The sequence below is a fragment of the Tupaia chinensis genome, unplaced genomic scaffold (assembly GCF_000334495.1).
Source record: "Tupaia chinensis unplaced genomic scaffold, TupChi_1.0 Scaffold141173_1, whole genome shotgun sequence".
Taxonomy (NCBI): Eukaryota; Metazoa; Chordata; class Mammalia; order Scandentia; family Tupaiidae; genus Tupaia; species Tupaia belangeri.
Window position 1 is genome coordinate 1,090,497 of NW_006201036.1, and position 14,572 is coordinate 1,105,068.

At 43.7% G+C, this 14,572-nt stretch overlaps 1 protein-coding gene across 4 annotated transcripts in view; it reads right to left on the reverse strand.

Annotated features, from left to right (window-relative positions):
• The window catches only part of AUH (AU RNA binding methylglutaconyl-CoA hydratase), a 192,837-nt gene that overhangs the window by 173,534 nt on the left and 4,731 nt on the right, over positions 1-14,572 (reverse strand). For all 4 annotated transcript variants that reach the window (XM_027766111.1, XM_027766114.1, XM_027766112.1 and 1 more), the window contains 2 exons: positions 2,661-2,728; positions 2,464-2,551 (listed from right to left, as the gene is read on the reverse strand). In XM_027766111.1, the coding sequence (XP_027621912.1) occupies positions 2,464-2,551; positions 2,661-2,663 (91 nt within the window). In that variant the 5' untranslated portion in view covers positions 2,664-2,728. The remainder of the gene's footprint in view (positions 1-2,463; positions 2,552-2,660; positions 2,729-14,572) is intronic.

The window sequence follows — 14,572 nt, forward strand, 5'->3', positions numbered from 1 at the left end:
CTTTCCCTGCTGCCGTGCTGAGTTGTGCAGAGATGGAGGCTCAGGTGTGTTCGGGATTCAGCTCTACTCAGAACCCACATCATGCCCAAAGAGGGCACTGCTGCTGGGGTGTGACAGACTTTAACACTGCTTTACATGAGGTGCTTTGACCGCTCTCATCCACGGTGGCCTAGCACATGGAATTCCAAAGCCATTAAAGCCTTAGACAAATGCCAAGACCACCTGTGTATGCTTCCATCCAACAATGACAAACCTACATATGTCAGGTTGGTGGAGGCCCTTCATACCAAACACCCTTCGTACCAAACATCACTGATTAAGGTTGATGACATCAAGAAACCAGGGGAATGGGCAGGCCTCTAAACTTGACAAGGGAAAACTCCATTAAGTGGGTGGTTGCAGCTGTGTTAAGAACTATGGCAAGGAATCTCAGATCAAGGATGTCATCTAAGAATATTTCGAATGCAAGAAAGAAAAAAATTAAAAATTAGTTCTCCAAAATTAAAACTTGTAAATTTTATTGCAAATAATTCACACTTCAATAACAAAGTTCTTTTTAATTTCATAAAAATATATACAACAAAAAAACAACAAAAGAACCCTTATTGCCATGCCAAACTAATACAAATGTATGGTTAATCATTCCTTCCTTTGTTTGCCAATGTCTCTAGAGGGCTAATATTCAAGTCCAGAAGTCTAACAATCTAGGCTTCCTAAACAATACTGAATCATTACTTCATTAGTCATTAGTCAGACAGAAGCTCCCACACGTATCTCCGTGTCATGACATCTGGATCTACTTAAATAACACGAACAATATTGAATAACGCACGTTGACAATTTTAGTGAGAAGTTCTTAGTCATAATACAATTTACTAGAACTAAAAAGCAGAAGCAAAACTACCTTTACTTTTTTAAAAACCGACACGGTTATAACTAACCGAACCACTCAACTTAAGAGTACTACGTACAGGAATCAATTACCAAGAACTGTTTAGCATCTATTTTAGGAACTTTGGAGAAAAAAAATCCCCAGTCTCAGCAATTTCTCATAAAATTTCACTTCAAAAATGCTATGGTAAAAATGACGTGCTTGCACTTTGCCACTTAGTCTGAGGACAGTGAGAGCACAGAGCTAAACAGAGGGCTAGGGCTGTGATTACACATTCACATCCAACAGCCTCACCACAGGGACTTTCCCTGATTTTGTTACAGACGCAGTAATACAATTCTGACTACCTAAACATTTTGAAACAGCAAGTTATTTCAGCTTTCCTTTGTGTGTGAGTGTGTGTATATGCATGATAAAGAGAGAAGCTCAGCTCTATGTATAAACACATTTTTTAATTTTGCCAGTCGCTTGATGCACTGTCACATCTGTGTCTAACAATCCCACTAGGCAGACAGCACGCTTCACGATGGATAGACTGAAGACAGAAGCCTGTGGCACAGAACGCCATCATCCAGGCAGCAGAGGGTAGTAATTCTACACGCTGCTTACCCAGCTGCAGTTGATAGCCTGTTAAGTATGCTACATTACGTTTTAAGAAAGCAATGAAATCGTAACAAAAGCCAAAATACAACTCGTTTATACTGAATGTCCCTAAACATAAAATTCTGCAGTACTTTAAGGTAAAAGCCACAAAGATTGAAGCTTTAAGAAAACCTCAGGACCCTTAAGTAAGAAACTGAGGAAAAGTGGCCACAAATACGATCTCTCTAGAAACATCTGTCTAGAAATACCCCCTCTCATGTTCTCAGGGTTGCCCTGGTACACCCTAAGTACTCAACAAATACCTGTACACCCTCATTAGGTAATTACAATGATATAATGCATATATATTATCACTACTTTCTATCTTAATCACTTCTATTTTTTACTAGATTAAACAGATTCAACCAATATCCTGATTTAGAAATAAGGAAAATGCAACATAACGATCTTTAGCTTTGGCCAATGCAGCACAAACAAAACAAACCAAAAACCCTGGAAATACATGAATGAGTCACAGGTCTTGCGCTGCTATCAGTGTCAACCTAGACACCAAGCCCATGGACATATGTTTATTGGGGTACTATGAGAACTCCAGTCTTTAAAGCAAGTGTCTATACTTCACACTTGGTAAGGGACAACTCAAGTTTTGGGGCAACTACTAAGCACAATGCTGTGGTGGAAGACCCAACTTGTCCTCCCCAGCTGATGCTTCAGAAATATTATTCAGGTACCATAAACAAGTACTTTTAGTGGCCCAAAGTATTTTTCCAAGTTCCCACGTTGCAAAGGTTCTTTTAATGCTGGAGGACTGAATGCATTAGTTTCTTTATCTGCTGTACAAATAAAACAGATGAAAGAGGAGTTGTGGGTAGTGGGGCTCAAACCACCACACTCTACTTGGAAAGCAGGCTACTGCCAATGAAAAAGAAGACTGCGGTTTGATTTCACAATAGAAGACATTTACATACCAGCACAGAATACCCCTGGGACTTCGCTCCTGATGATCACAGTCCGCACTTTCTTATCCGATTTTAAAGCATCCACAGCTTTGGATAGCTGGACACAAACAGGGCGGGCAAGGAGAAAGGAAGGAAACATCGCTTTTAGATCAGTGTCAACACAGTATCTCAACAGCAGAAGTGAAGGGTTTAATCTTTACACTCACCATTTTTATAAGATTTTTACTGAGTGAATTTTTGCCATAAGCTCTGTTTATTCCAAGCACCACAATTCCTAGGTTCAGGGGGAAAAAAATAAAATAAATAAAAAAACAAAGCACAAGCACTTGAGTTAGTGAGGTACTGAGAGAACGCGGACGCCGTGACGCGCGCTACCTAAGACTGACACACCTCCCACCTGCTGAGGGTCACTACTTGAGCTGGAGCATGATTGTCACGTGCAGCTCCCCTTCAGGTAAGCACATACCCACAGAGCACCGCATTTCTAACAGTTGTAAGGTCAGCCTAGTGCTTAACATTCATGTTCTCCTTCAGCCTTGGAAGGGGAGAGCTTCATGACATCGTGTCCCCTTCAATGATCTCTTAAGTACCCACGTGGTTTGCCACATTTTACTAAACTTTACATCTTTAAGTCAGACTAGAGGGAAGGTCAGACTTACTAGAGAAAGCTCTAAATTACAGCATACTATTTAAAATGTGTCCCATCATCTTCAGGTATACAGGGTAAACAGCCAAGAACCCAGGTCACATGCAGATACCATGTGGTCTCTCTGCTAATCTCACTCTGTCATACAATAGTTTTCCATCCCAGGCTTCTCTCCCACCTTGTATCCCACACACTCAACCTAAGAGCATTTCCACTTAGAAGTCCAACATGCACTTCAAATACGATGTATTCAAAACAAAGCCCACTCTCTCTCCACAAAACCCAGCTCTCCCTTCTAAACTGTCACTAATTTGAGCAGAGATGTTCGTCTAAACACGGCCTCCAGTTCCAACAGCAGCAGTCAGGTCACGTTTAGTCCTCTACTTTGCCAGCGATGTGTGCGTCCACTGCGGAAAGACACAGAGACAAACAGGGGAAGCAAGAAAGACCCCCCTCCATGGGGATGGTCACACCGCAACCCCCACTGGGGAGAGACAGACAGGGAGGGAAAGCAAGAAAGACCAGCCATGGGGGACGTCACGCCGCAACCCCCTCTCACCTCTCTTTTCAGGGTTTTGGGCATCCAAGCACATGCATCCAGCATGTTTCTCCAGCCACCAGGTACAGGACTTGAACCGTGTATCCGACTATGTGGTATCCAGCTGCCCCAACAACCACGCCACAGGCTGACCCCAGATCAATTTTCTAAAAGCAATACTATGCATAAAATTCACCGTCTGCTTAAAATCCTTTAGTTATTTATTATTTCAAAATATATAAATTCAAAGACCTTAATTTGGAATTCAAAGTTCTCTACAACCTGTGTTTAACCTTCCTGTCTCCTCAGTAGGCACAAATTTTCATTGTACATCAGAAATGCCTTCCACTGGGCTGGGGACGGGTATAATCCACGCTCGGAATTGGCTTAACTTAAGACAATGTACAACACGACTCCTCTATTCAAGCTGCTGTGCACACTCATTTTTAAAAGGAAGTACAAGATGAACTTCAACGCACAATGGAATAAATTCACAAGAATTCCCAAACTCTCCATATACGTGGAAGAAAGCATGGAGAGTGGGACCATGACAGGCTCTGCTGAATGACACAAACGACAACTGCTACCACTACCTGACACTCGAGGACGTGTCAGAAACTGCTCCCGGCGCCTTAGGAGTGCTCACTCATAACCCCCACAAAGACCCAGGAGGCAGGCCCTATTCTTATCCTTCGCTCACAGGTGAAGAAACCAAGACTCGGAGTTCAGTAACAACCTTCGCTTGGTGAGCGGCGCGCTCGGTTCCGCTTCAGCTCCCCGGGAAGTAGGCAGGTAGCCGGACTAGACGTGCTCACCCGGTTCCATACACTGAGCTGGCGCACGTGCTCGGCCCTCAAGAAACTGGAGTCAAAGGCAAATGCTGGCCATCAAGAAAGTGCACAATTGCAAACACTTCACATGCTAGCAGAGGCGCTGCCGGGACTCGTGTCCGGAGCTGCCCAGGTCAGGCCGGGGCGCTGTTCGCATGGAGATTTAGGAGGGTAAGTAGGAGTGTGTGGAAGCAGGGGAGGGGAACTGAATTCCAGGCAGTGGGAACTGCAGGGCAGGCCCACTCACTAGTCGCGGTTCCCCTGAGGCTGTGGCTGAGAGGAGGAAGTGAGTGGCAGGAGTGGCGAGCATGGGCCAGTGTCCTCACAGTCTAGTCTGCCTGGAGGAGTGTACAGCAGGTACACACATGTGCACACACAAAGCCAAGCAGGGAACACCAGGCTGCTGCACTGGGAGGGCACACGCAAGTGGACAGGGAAAGGTGCCGAGCACATGCTGCAGTCCTGCCAGGACACAAGAGGCCTGGCTGGGCGAGCAGCTGGGAGAAACACGGGGAAGGGACAGGAGCAGAGAGCTATTAAGAAGTAAACTTTAAAAGAAGCTGGGCGGGGACTGAACTGAGGAACGCCTGAACTCGAAGGTTCAGATCATGAACCAGGTTTCTGGCTTTAGCAATCAGATGAAAGGGGAAAGCATTTAACAAAACAGAAACACTAGAAATACCAAGGAGAGGGTTGGAGTTGAGCAAAACTCCAAAGTTCAGCTTTGAATTAAAATGAATCTGGGGCCAGCAGTTAGAGTAATGCTATGTCACTGGACTCCCATGTATCCAACCACGGTTCGAGTCCCAGACCCGGCGGCATAAACTCATGCCGGGCGCGTGTGCACACGCGTGCGTGCCCAAGATCCCGAGAGGAGAATGGAGGAGAAGGGATTGCGGCGTGACCATCCACACTGGGGGGTGATTTCTCGCTTTCTGTCTCTCTGCCTCTCTCTTTCTAGGGAGTGCACATGCCCTGCAGCAAAAACCTCTCAAAAAAAACCCAAAAACCAAACAAACAAAACCCCCTCCCCCCCAATCTGACGTGCCCTTGAGGCATCCAACCTGAGATCAACTGTGGGGGCAGAGGCTAGGAACGCAGGCTCCAAGATCTGACTGTGAGGGTTCAAATCCCTATCTGCCACTTACCAGCTATTTCTCCTTGGGAAAATTACTCACCCTCTTTGACCCTCAAGTTTCTCACTCCGTGAAAATACTACTCGTTTCAAACTCCACGGGATGGCATGAGAATTAAGTCACATGGAAGGGAGGCACCCACCCACTGTCATCCCTTCTAACTCCCTTCCACCAAGCCTGGTGAGACATTCTTCTTTATCCATCATACTCTGAGAAATGGATTCCAACTGAGTTTCTTTTTGACGAGTGTTTAGACTTTTGGGACAGCACACACTGAAGTGGGGCCCCGATCTGTGCTCTGAGACACCAATGACATAACAAACTGATGTGTAACCCGCTGCCAGAATGCGGCGACCATGGCGAATCCCAGCAGTCGTGGCCCTTATTTGGGGCCTGATGTTTCGGGTTACTTCCGCCTCAAAGAGGAGGAAATGAGCCCTGCAGCCTGAAATGACTCACCTAGTACCTAACCGCCACACCGTGTCATGTATCCGTGGGCTACTGATACCCCAAAATGGGGTAACACCTTTATATGACAGTCTGTAATTTGTTTATAATCATCTCATTTTCTTTCACAATTCAGTAGTTTCTCAAGAACTCAGTTATCATGAATCCTCCTCATGTAACTTAAACAAGACAAACTTATAAAACTCAGAAAAGCACATGCATTCATGTGACAAATTTAAATTCTTGTTTTGGACTTTTCCTGCCTTGACAAAACGTATTACCCCAATGACTAGAGATCTATTTCTGACATGTTCTTCTAACATAAATAATTATATTCATGTCATTCACTACTCTATAAAATCCTTTTTTCTTCTTTTTGGAGAGGTTTTTACTATAGGGCACGTGTGCTTGCCAGAAAGACAGAAAGAGACAGAGACAGAAAGCGAGAAATCACCCCCCAGGGGGATGGCCACGCCGCAATGCCTTCTCCTCCATTCTCCTCTAGGGATCTTGGGCACGCACGCACACGCGCCCAGCATGAGTTTAAGCCACCAGGTCCGGGACTCGAACCGCGGTCGACTACGTGGGAGTCCAGCGACATAGCCATTATGGTAACTGCTGGTCCCCTATGAAATTCTTATCTTTGTTTTATCTAAAATGTATAACCACCTTAGCCAACATCCTTTATTACGCAGCCCAAATATTCTCCTATGACTTCAGATACTGGCACCAGCAGTTGACATAATGGTTATGTTGCTGGACTCGCACGTAGTCAAGCACAGCTCAAGTCCCAGACCCAGGGGCTTAAAACTCATGCCAGGTGCGTGTGCGTGCATGCCCAAAATCCCGAGAGGAGAATGGAGGAGAAGGGACTGCAGTGTGGCCATCTCCCCTGGGGGATGATTTCTCACTTTCTGTCTCTCTGGTGAGTGCACGCACCATATAGCAAAAATCTCTCTAAAAAGAGAAGACTTCAAACACCAAACAATTATATTCAAAATACCTACGAAAATAATCTTGGACCCTCAACTTTGTTCTACCATAATTTCTTAGTCTACTCCTATTCCATTAGCCTATACTGCTTTAATGTCACAACTGGATTTTATGTTTCATTATCTCTAGGGCAAGTACCAGTCCCACCAGTTACTATTCTTCAAAATGTCTTACTGTGTGTTATATACGATAATGTTTTATTCTTCAAAAGAGATGCCACAAAACTCTTTTAAGATTACATTTAAAATAAAACTATTAGGCAATTCAGCAAGACTGCATAAATTTATCTTTTAATTTTCAGAAAACGGACATATGAGATCTTTCTTGCTTGGATGTGCTATAAAACTGCTTATTTTCAGATCTTGGAGTTTCTGTGTGTGTGTTTTTAAGACTTACAGATTTTTTTCACATAGACTACTTGTTTCTCTTGTCAATACTCTTATTTCTATTTCAGTTACATGTTTTAATCATATATTGCCAAGTAGTAACTATTTTCCTGGAAATTTCATGGACTTCTTAACAGGCTTGAGTGGTTCTCTTAACTCTTCCAAGGAGACAATTAGTTATTATGTAGAAATACTGGCAGCTACACTTTCTACTCCAATGCTGACTTAAATTCTCATTTCCTTCTCTTGCCACTTTATTGTGGCTAGGACTTCAAATACTGCACAATACATCAGCAAAGATAAGTTTCCTTACTTTGTAAATACTATAACAAGAATGCTTCCAGTATTGTATCATTTGGTATAAAGCTTGCTATAGATTTTAATGTTTTTTTTTTCCAATCATGGCAATTATTCTATTTCAAACTTGTACTTTTAAAAGATCACTAAAGCACAGTATGAAAAGTGGAGTAGAAGAAAGCAATGGTATCCCGTGGTAAAATAGACTAGTATCTCTAAAGAACATTGATGCGAAAATCCTCAACAAAATACAAACAAGCCAAACCTAGCAGTATATTAGAAGTGTATACTCAGGACCAGGAGCGAGTGTGGTGGTTAAGGTGCTGGACTCCCTTATGGCCAACTGTGGTTCAAGTCCCATTGCTGGCAACTTGAAAATCACACTGGGCATGGGTGTGTACATGTGCCTGCCCAAAATCTCAAGAGGAGAATGGAGAAGGGACTGCAGTGTGGCCATCCCCCATGGGGTGATTTCTCACTTTCCCACTCTGTCTCTCTGGCAAGTACACGCACTCTATGGCAAAATAAATAAACAAACAAATTAAAACTGTACACTCCAATACCATGTGGGACTTATACCAAGAATGAGAGGATGTTTTAACATACAAAAATCAAAGTTAATACACATTTATAGAACAAAGAAAATTCTTAAAATCATGTGATCATTTCAAATAATGCAGAAAAGCACTTAAGAAAATCGCACATTCTACTCTTTTTAAAATGCTATGTAATAGCTACTGGTGTGGTGGTTAAGGCAGCTGGATCCGGCATGGTCAACTGCGTGATTCACGTCCAAGCCCCGGCAGCCTCACGGACACACTGGGGATGTATGCCCAAAATTCCAAGATGAGGATGGAGGAGAAGAGACTGGCATGGCCACTCCCCCAGGGACTGCTTTCCCCCTGCCATCCCATCTTTCTCCAGTGAGCACAAGCATCCTATAGCAAATTGTTTTAAAAAATCATAATATACAGGATGAACTATTATAGCAATAGAGGAAACCTGTTCAACTCAACCTGACACAGAGAATTTATGAAAAACCAGAGCAGGGGGAACCAGCAGTTAGCGTAATGGCTATGTCGCTGGACTCCCACGTAGTCGACCGCGGAGGACGCCTGCTCTCACCCCTGACGTTCAACATGCACTGACAGCTCTAGTGGGGGTAATTTAAGTAAGAAAAAGAAATAAATGGTCCTGATGTTCAACATGCACTGACAGTCCTAGTGGAGGTAATTTAAGTAAGAAAAAGAAATAAATGGTATCTAGATTAAAAGAAAGAAAACTATTTCTATTCACAAAGGACACAATCCTGCACAGAGAATATCTCAAAGGATCCCCAAAAACCCAGCACTAATAAACTCAGCAAAGCTGCAAGCTGTAATATCAATATACAAAAACCAGTTACAGTTCTATACACTAACAATGAACAAGCTACAAGTGAAATCAGAAAAGCAGTGCCATACGCAAAAAGCACCAGAAAGAACTGAACAGACTTCCAGCTATGAGTTCAGCATGTAAGAGGCTAGAAATCACTACTCCATTCTAACAAGTAAACAACTGAACTGAAAAATAATTCTTAGATCTATCAGAAAAGTGAGTGGGTGGGACTAATTAGTGCCCCCAAGGCTGGGGAGATTAAGAAAACACAGACCACTGTAGCCTATCCTCGCAGAAACTGCCACAGGAACCACTGGAAAACCTGAAGTGGCCTCTGAGCTAGGGAATACCTCAACAGAAATCGCCAAAACTGGAAAGGCAGGGGGAAATGCCAGAACTGTAGAACAATTACGGAAGAAGATGTGACATATACACAATAGGAATTCTAGGAGACAAAAAGGACCAAGAAAAAAACTGAAACAATAATGACTGAGAGTTTCCTTCAACTAAAATCCGACCCAGGAAGCTCAGAGAAGGCCAGGCAGGGTAAATGCCAAGAACACTACATCTAGACACAGTATTTCAAACTACAGAAAACCAAAGAGGAAACAATTCTGAAAGAAGACAGAGGAAAAATAAAAACACCTTGGGGACCAGCAGATGGTATAACAGTCACGTCTCTGGACTCAACCATGGAACTGCGGTTCGAGTCCCGGACCCAGCAGCTTGAAACTTGGGTCAGGCACATGTGTGTGTGCGCCCCCAAAATCCTGAGGGGAGAATGGACTGTGATATGGTCATCCCCTCTGGGGGGGGTGACTTCTCACTTTCTATCTCTCTGTCTCTCTCTGTCTTTCTGGCAAGTGCACGTGCCCTATGGCAAAAAGCTCTTTAAAAAAATTAAAAAAATAAAATACCTTAAGGAAAATACACTTTACCTAAAGAGGAGCAAAGATAAAAATTACACTGACTTCTCACAAACCGTGCAATCAAGAAGAGAGTTTTGATTTTTTTTAGTATTTGCCAAAGGGCACATAAGCCCCCTGGAGAGTGACAAGGAGAGGGGTGGGGGGTGGAAAAGCTCTCTCTGTGGAGAACGGTCACGCCACAATCCTCCTCCTCCACCTCTTGCCATCGAGGTTTTGGGCACACACGCCCATGCCCCCAGCGTGGTTTTCAGACTGAGTCCAGAGCTCGAACCAAGCAGCCAGCCACGTGGGATGTATCTCCCTTCACCACCACTCCACAGGCTGGCCCTGAAGTGAAATATTCAGTGTTGAGAGAAAAAAGAAACCAAACTAGAATTCTATATACTGTAAAATTACCCTTCAAAAGTGAAGGGCAAATATACACTTTCTCAGAGAAACAAAAATTAAGGGAACTTGTTGCCAAAAGACTTGCCCTGCAAGAAACGTGAAAAGAAATTCTCAAGAAACAATTAAAATCGGTAAGTTAGAAACTCAGATATACATAAACGAAGGGCATCCAAGCAGGAATAAATGAAGGTAAAATAAAGACTTTTTTCTGACTCCTTTTCTTTACTTTGCCAGAGCGTGTGTGCGCTCCCAGAAGACAGAGGTAACAGAGCACCCCTGGGAATGGTCACCCCACAACCTCTCCTCCTCTAATCCCTGACTTCGGGATGTGCGGTGCAAACCGACAGGGTCCAGAGCGTTTGGCAAGCTACCAGGTCCAAGGCCAGTCATGTAGGAGCCAGTCCCCTTCTTCACTACGCCAGGGCTGGTCCTATTTTTCTTATTTTATCTCTTTAGGGTGTTTTTTCCTTTTTTCCTAGTTTTTGTTATAAAGCATGTGCGCTCACCAGAGAGAGATGCAGAGGGAGAAAGGAAGCGAGGGAACGAGAGAGAGAAAAAGTGTGAGACCTCCCCCCAGGAGGAGTAGCCAAACTGCGGTCCCTTCTCCCTTCTCCTGAGGACTTCGGAAATGTATGCACATTTTTCAAGCCCCTGGGTCCGGGACTGGAACCACACGATCGGCCATGTGGGATCCAGATGCCTTAACCACTATGCTACTGGCTGGCCCTATTTTTTGTTTTATTCTTGATGGACCTAACAGATCCTTTGTTAAAAACTGTAACAGGAACACTGTAGTTGATTTTACGTGCTCACGTGTAAATGAAAAGGAGGGAGGGATTAGGAATATTCTGCTATTACGAAGCCTTCCCACTCCCCATGCAACTGTAGCGCTATTTGAAAGTGGCCTGGAGTTACTGTGTATGTATACTGCGAACTCTAGGGCAAGCACTGAAAGTGTAAAAGAAGGATAGCTGATAAGCCAATGAAGAATAGAAATCGGAATCATATAAAAAGTTCAGTTTAAACCACAAAAGCCTGGACCACCCCATCACTACACCCTACCCGAGGTGCTCTCTCCCTCTCCCCCACTCCATCTGGTAAGCACCCCCAGATATGTTTGTACACATACGCACAGGACAATAAAACAGTGCAGGACAAAAATAATAACAAAAACAAGGGCAGAAAATAGGTATAGGAACAAAAATGGCAGAAAATCAAACCATTTCAATCTGAAAGTCAACCATACATACAACAGGATAGACAGACACCCCACCTTCCTGGAGAATTTAATACTGCTAAAATGGCAACACTCCCAGAGCTGACCAACTTATCACCATCAATTACAGGCGCCTTCTTATCTGCCGAAACAGACGAGGTGATAAGCGGAAGACCCAAAATAACCAAACACAATTTTGAAAAGAAATAAATTAGAGGACTCACTTTTCTTGATTGCCAAACTTACTATAAAGCTATTGATACAATCAAACGGTGTGGTACTGACCTAAGGATAAACGGAGACCAACAGAATGGAACTGAGAATCCGAAAAAACCACCTTACATCTACAGTCCACTTGTATTTTGACAAAGACACCAAAATAATTCAACAGCAAAAGAACAGTTTTAAAAGACATGATGGTAGAAAACTTAGATATCCGTGTGCAAAAGAATGAAGTTGGACCCCTTCACATCATAGGCTAACTCAAAATGGATCAAAAGCAAATGTAAATGCTAAAAACTATAAAACTTTCAGAAAAAAGGTAAGAAGAAAATCATTTCTCATTCTCGTTTTTATGAAAGGAGGGCAAAATATATATATACCCACCGAAGTTCCAAGAAGGTGTACTTCCCCTCCCTCAGTAACGAGGTATACTCCTACAGGTTGAACAAATGCGTCTGCGTTGGAAGAGTTTAAGATGCTACTACAGACTGAGTATCCTTTATCCACAAGGCTTGGAATCGGAAATGCTGCAGATTTCAAATTCTTTCAGCTTTTGGAATATCTGCACATACATGAGATATTCTGGGGATGGGAGCTAAGTCTAAACACAAGACTCACGTATGCTTCACACACAACTTATGCACAGAGCCTGAGTGCAATGGTACACAACACACTTGCCCTGCAGCGTGGTGACTGAGACCTAGCACGAGGCCGGCTTGGGATTCTCTACTCCCATGGCATCATGTCGGGAGCGTGCTAAATGTTCAGACTGGCAGTGTAGCCTGCATGTGAATGCTCTAAGCACTGCTCATCATATCAGAACAACGGGAATGATCCGAAAGTACATTACTGATGAAGAGATAAAATGTGCGATATCCACAATGAGATAACTCAGCCATAAAAAGGGCAGACTCTGGAAACAGAATGCTGGGGCCAGCTGGCGGTATAGTGAAGGCAGCTGGATCCCACCCTGCAGACAGCATGGTTCGAGTCCCAGAGACAGTGATTTGAAAAACACACCAGGTACGGGTGCATGTATGCCTAAAATCTCGAAAGAGTAGAGAAGGAACTGTAGCATAACCATCCACCTCTCATATCCCTAAAAGGCTTTCTTTCGTTCTTTCTTTCTTTTTTTTTTTGTTTTTTTTTGTTTTTTGGAGAGGTTTCTGCTATAGGGCACGTGCGCTCACCAGACAGAGAGAGACAGAGAGACAGAAAGCGAGAACCCCCCGCCCAGAGATGGCCACACCGCAATCCCTTCTCCTCCATTCTCCTCTAGGGATCTTGGGCACGCACGCACACGCACCCAGCGTGAGTTTAAGCCACCGGGTCTGGGACTCGAACCATGGTTGAATACGTGGGAGTCCAGCGACATAGCCATTACGCTAACTGCTGGTCCCCTTAAAAGGCTTTTTCACTTTTTCTTTCTCTGTCTCTCTCCTGTAAGCACATACACCCTATGGAAAATCTAAAAAGAAGGAAAGAGAAAAGAAAATAAGACTCCTATTTCAAAAAAGCCACAAAAACACTTTGATCCTTTTATTTAAAATGCCCAGAGTAGATGATGTATTGAGGCAAGAAGTAAATGTTTTTTCAAGAAGACAGGGGTAAAGAAAGAACAGTAAGTTACTGCTAAAGAGTAGATAGTAGATTTTTTTTTAAAAAAAGGTAGAACTCTGTTTTGTTGGTGAGTACAGCATAAGTCAATGAATATACTAAAAACAATTGTACATTTTTAATTTTATGGTACACAAATTGTATCTCAATAAAGAGTAAAGCTAAATATATTGCAACATAATCCTTATTGAAATATAATGCTCATATTACAAAAATACAAAGATATATTTTTAAAACATGAAAAAATATTAAAGGAATCAATTTTTAATAAAGAAACAGCAGTCCAGCCCACTGGCTTGCACGAGAGAAAAGTCAGTAAGGAACAGACGTATTCAGACACTGGGCCGGACTGGGTAGTAATCTGGATGAGAACGGAGCAGGTATCAAGTATGACCTGCACTACTCATTTATTTGCTTTTTTTTTTCACTCTACTTCTGCCAGAAACTATTCTGACACAGTTCACAAAGATGATCTTTGAAATGGGTCATGATTATGAGCAGAAAGTTGCCAGGCTGGGGAAAGGCTGGTGGGCAGACGAGTCATTCGGTGGGATGCCTGGAAAAGCACAGACAGAAGAGAGCAGAAGGCAAAGCTTAGGTCCAGCAGCAGGCAGAGGACTGCAGCCCTGAAGCCTGACAGCTGAGCAGGCCCTGTAAGCAACAGGGGGCCTTGGGAGGTTTCTAAGTGAGCAGAGGCATGGTTGTTGGCCTTAGAAAGAGATCATCACAGCACCAGTGTAAAGAATAAATGAGGGGGGGAACCAGCAGTTAGCGTAATGGCTATGTCGCTGGACTCCCACGTAGTACACCGCAGTTCGCGTCCCGGACCCGGTGGCTTAAACTCACGCCGGGCGTGTGTGCGTGCCCAAGATCCCAGGAGAATGGAGAAGGGGCTGCGGCATGGCCATCCCCCCGGGGGGGTGATTTCTGACTTTGTCTCTCATTGTCTGTCTTTTTCTCTCTCTGGCAAGTGCATGCACCCTAAGGCAAAAACTTCCATTTAAAAAGAATAAATGAGAGGGGGCCTGCTGCGCAAGATGGAGTTACTGCAAGTCCTGAAGCAGGGGCTTCAGCAGGTCAGCGGCCACGGCGGCCTC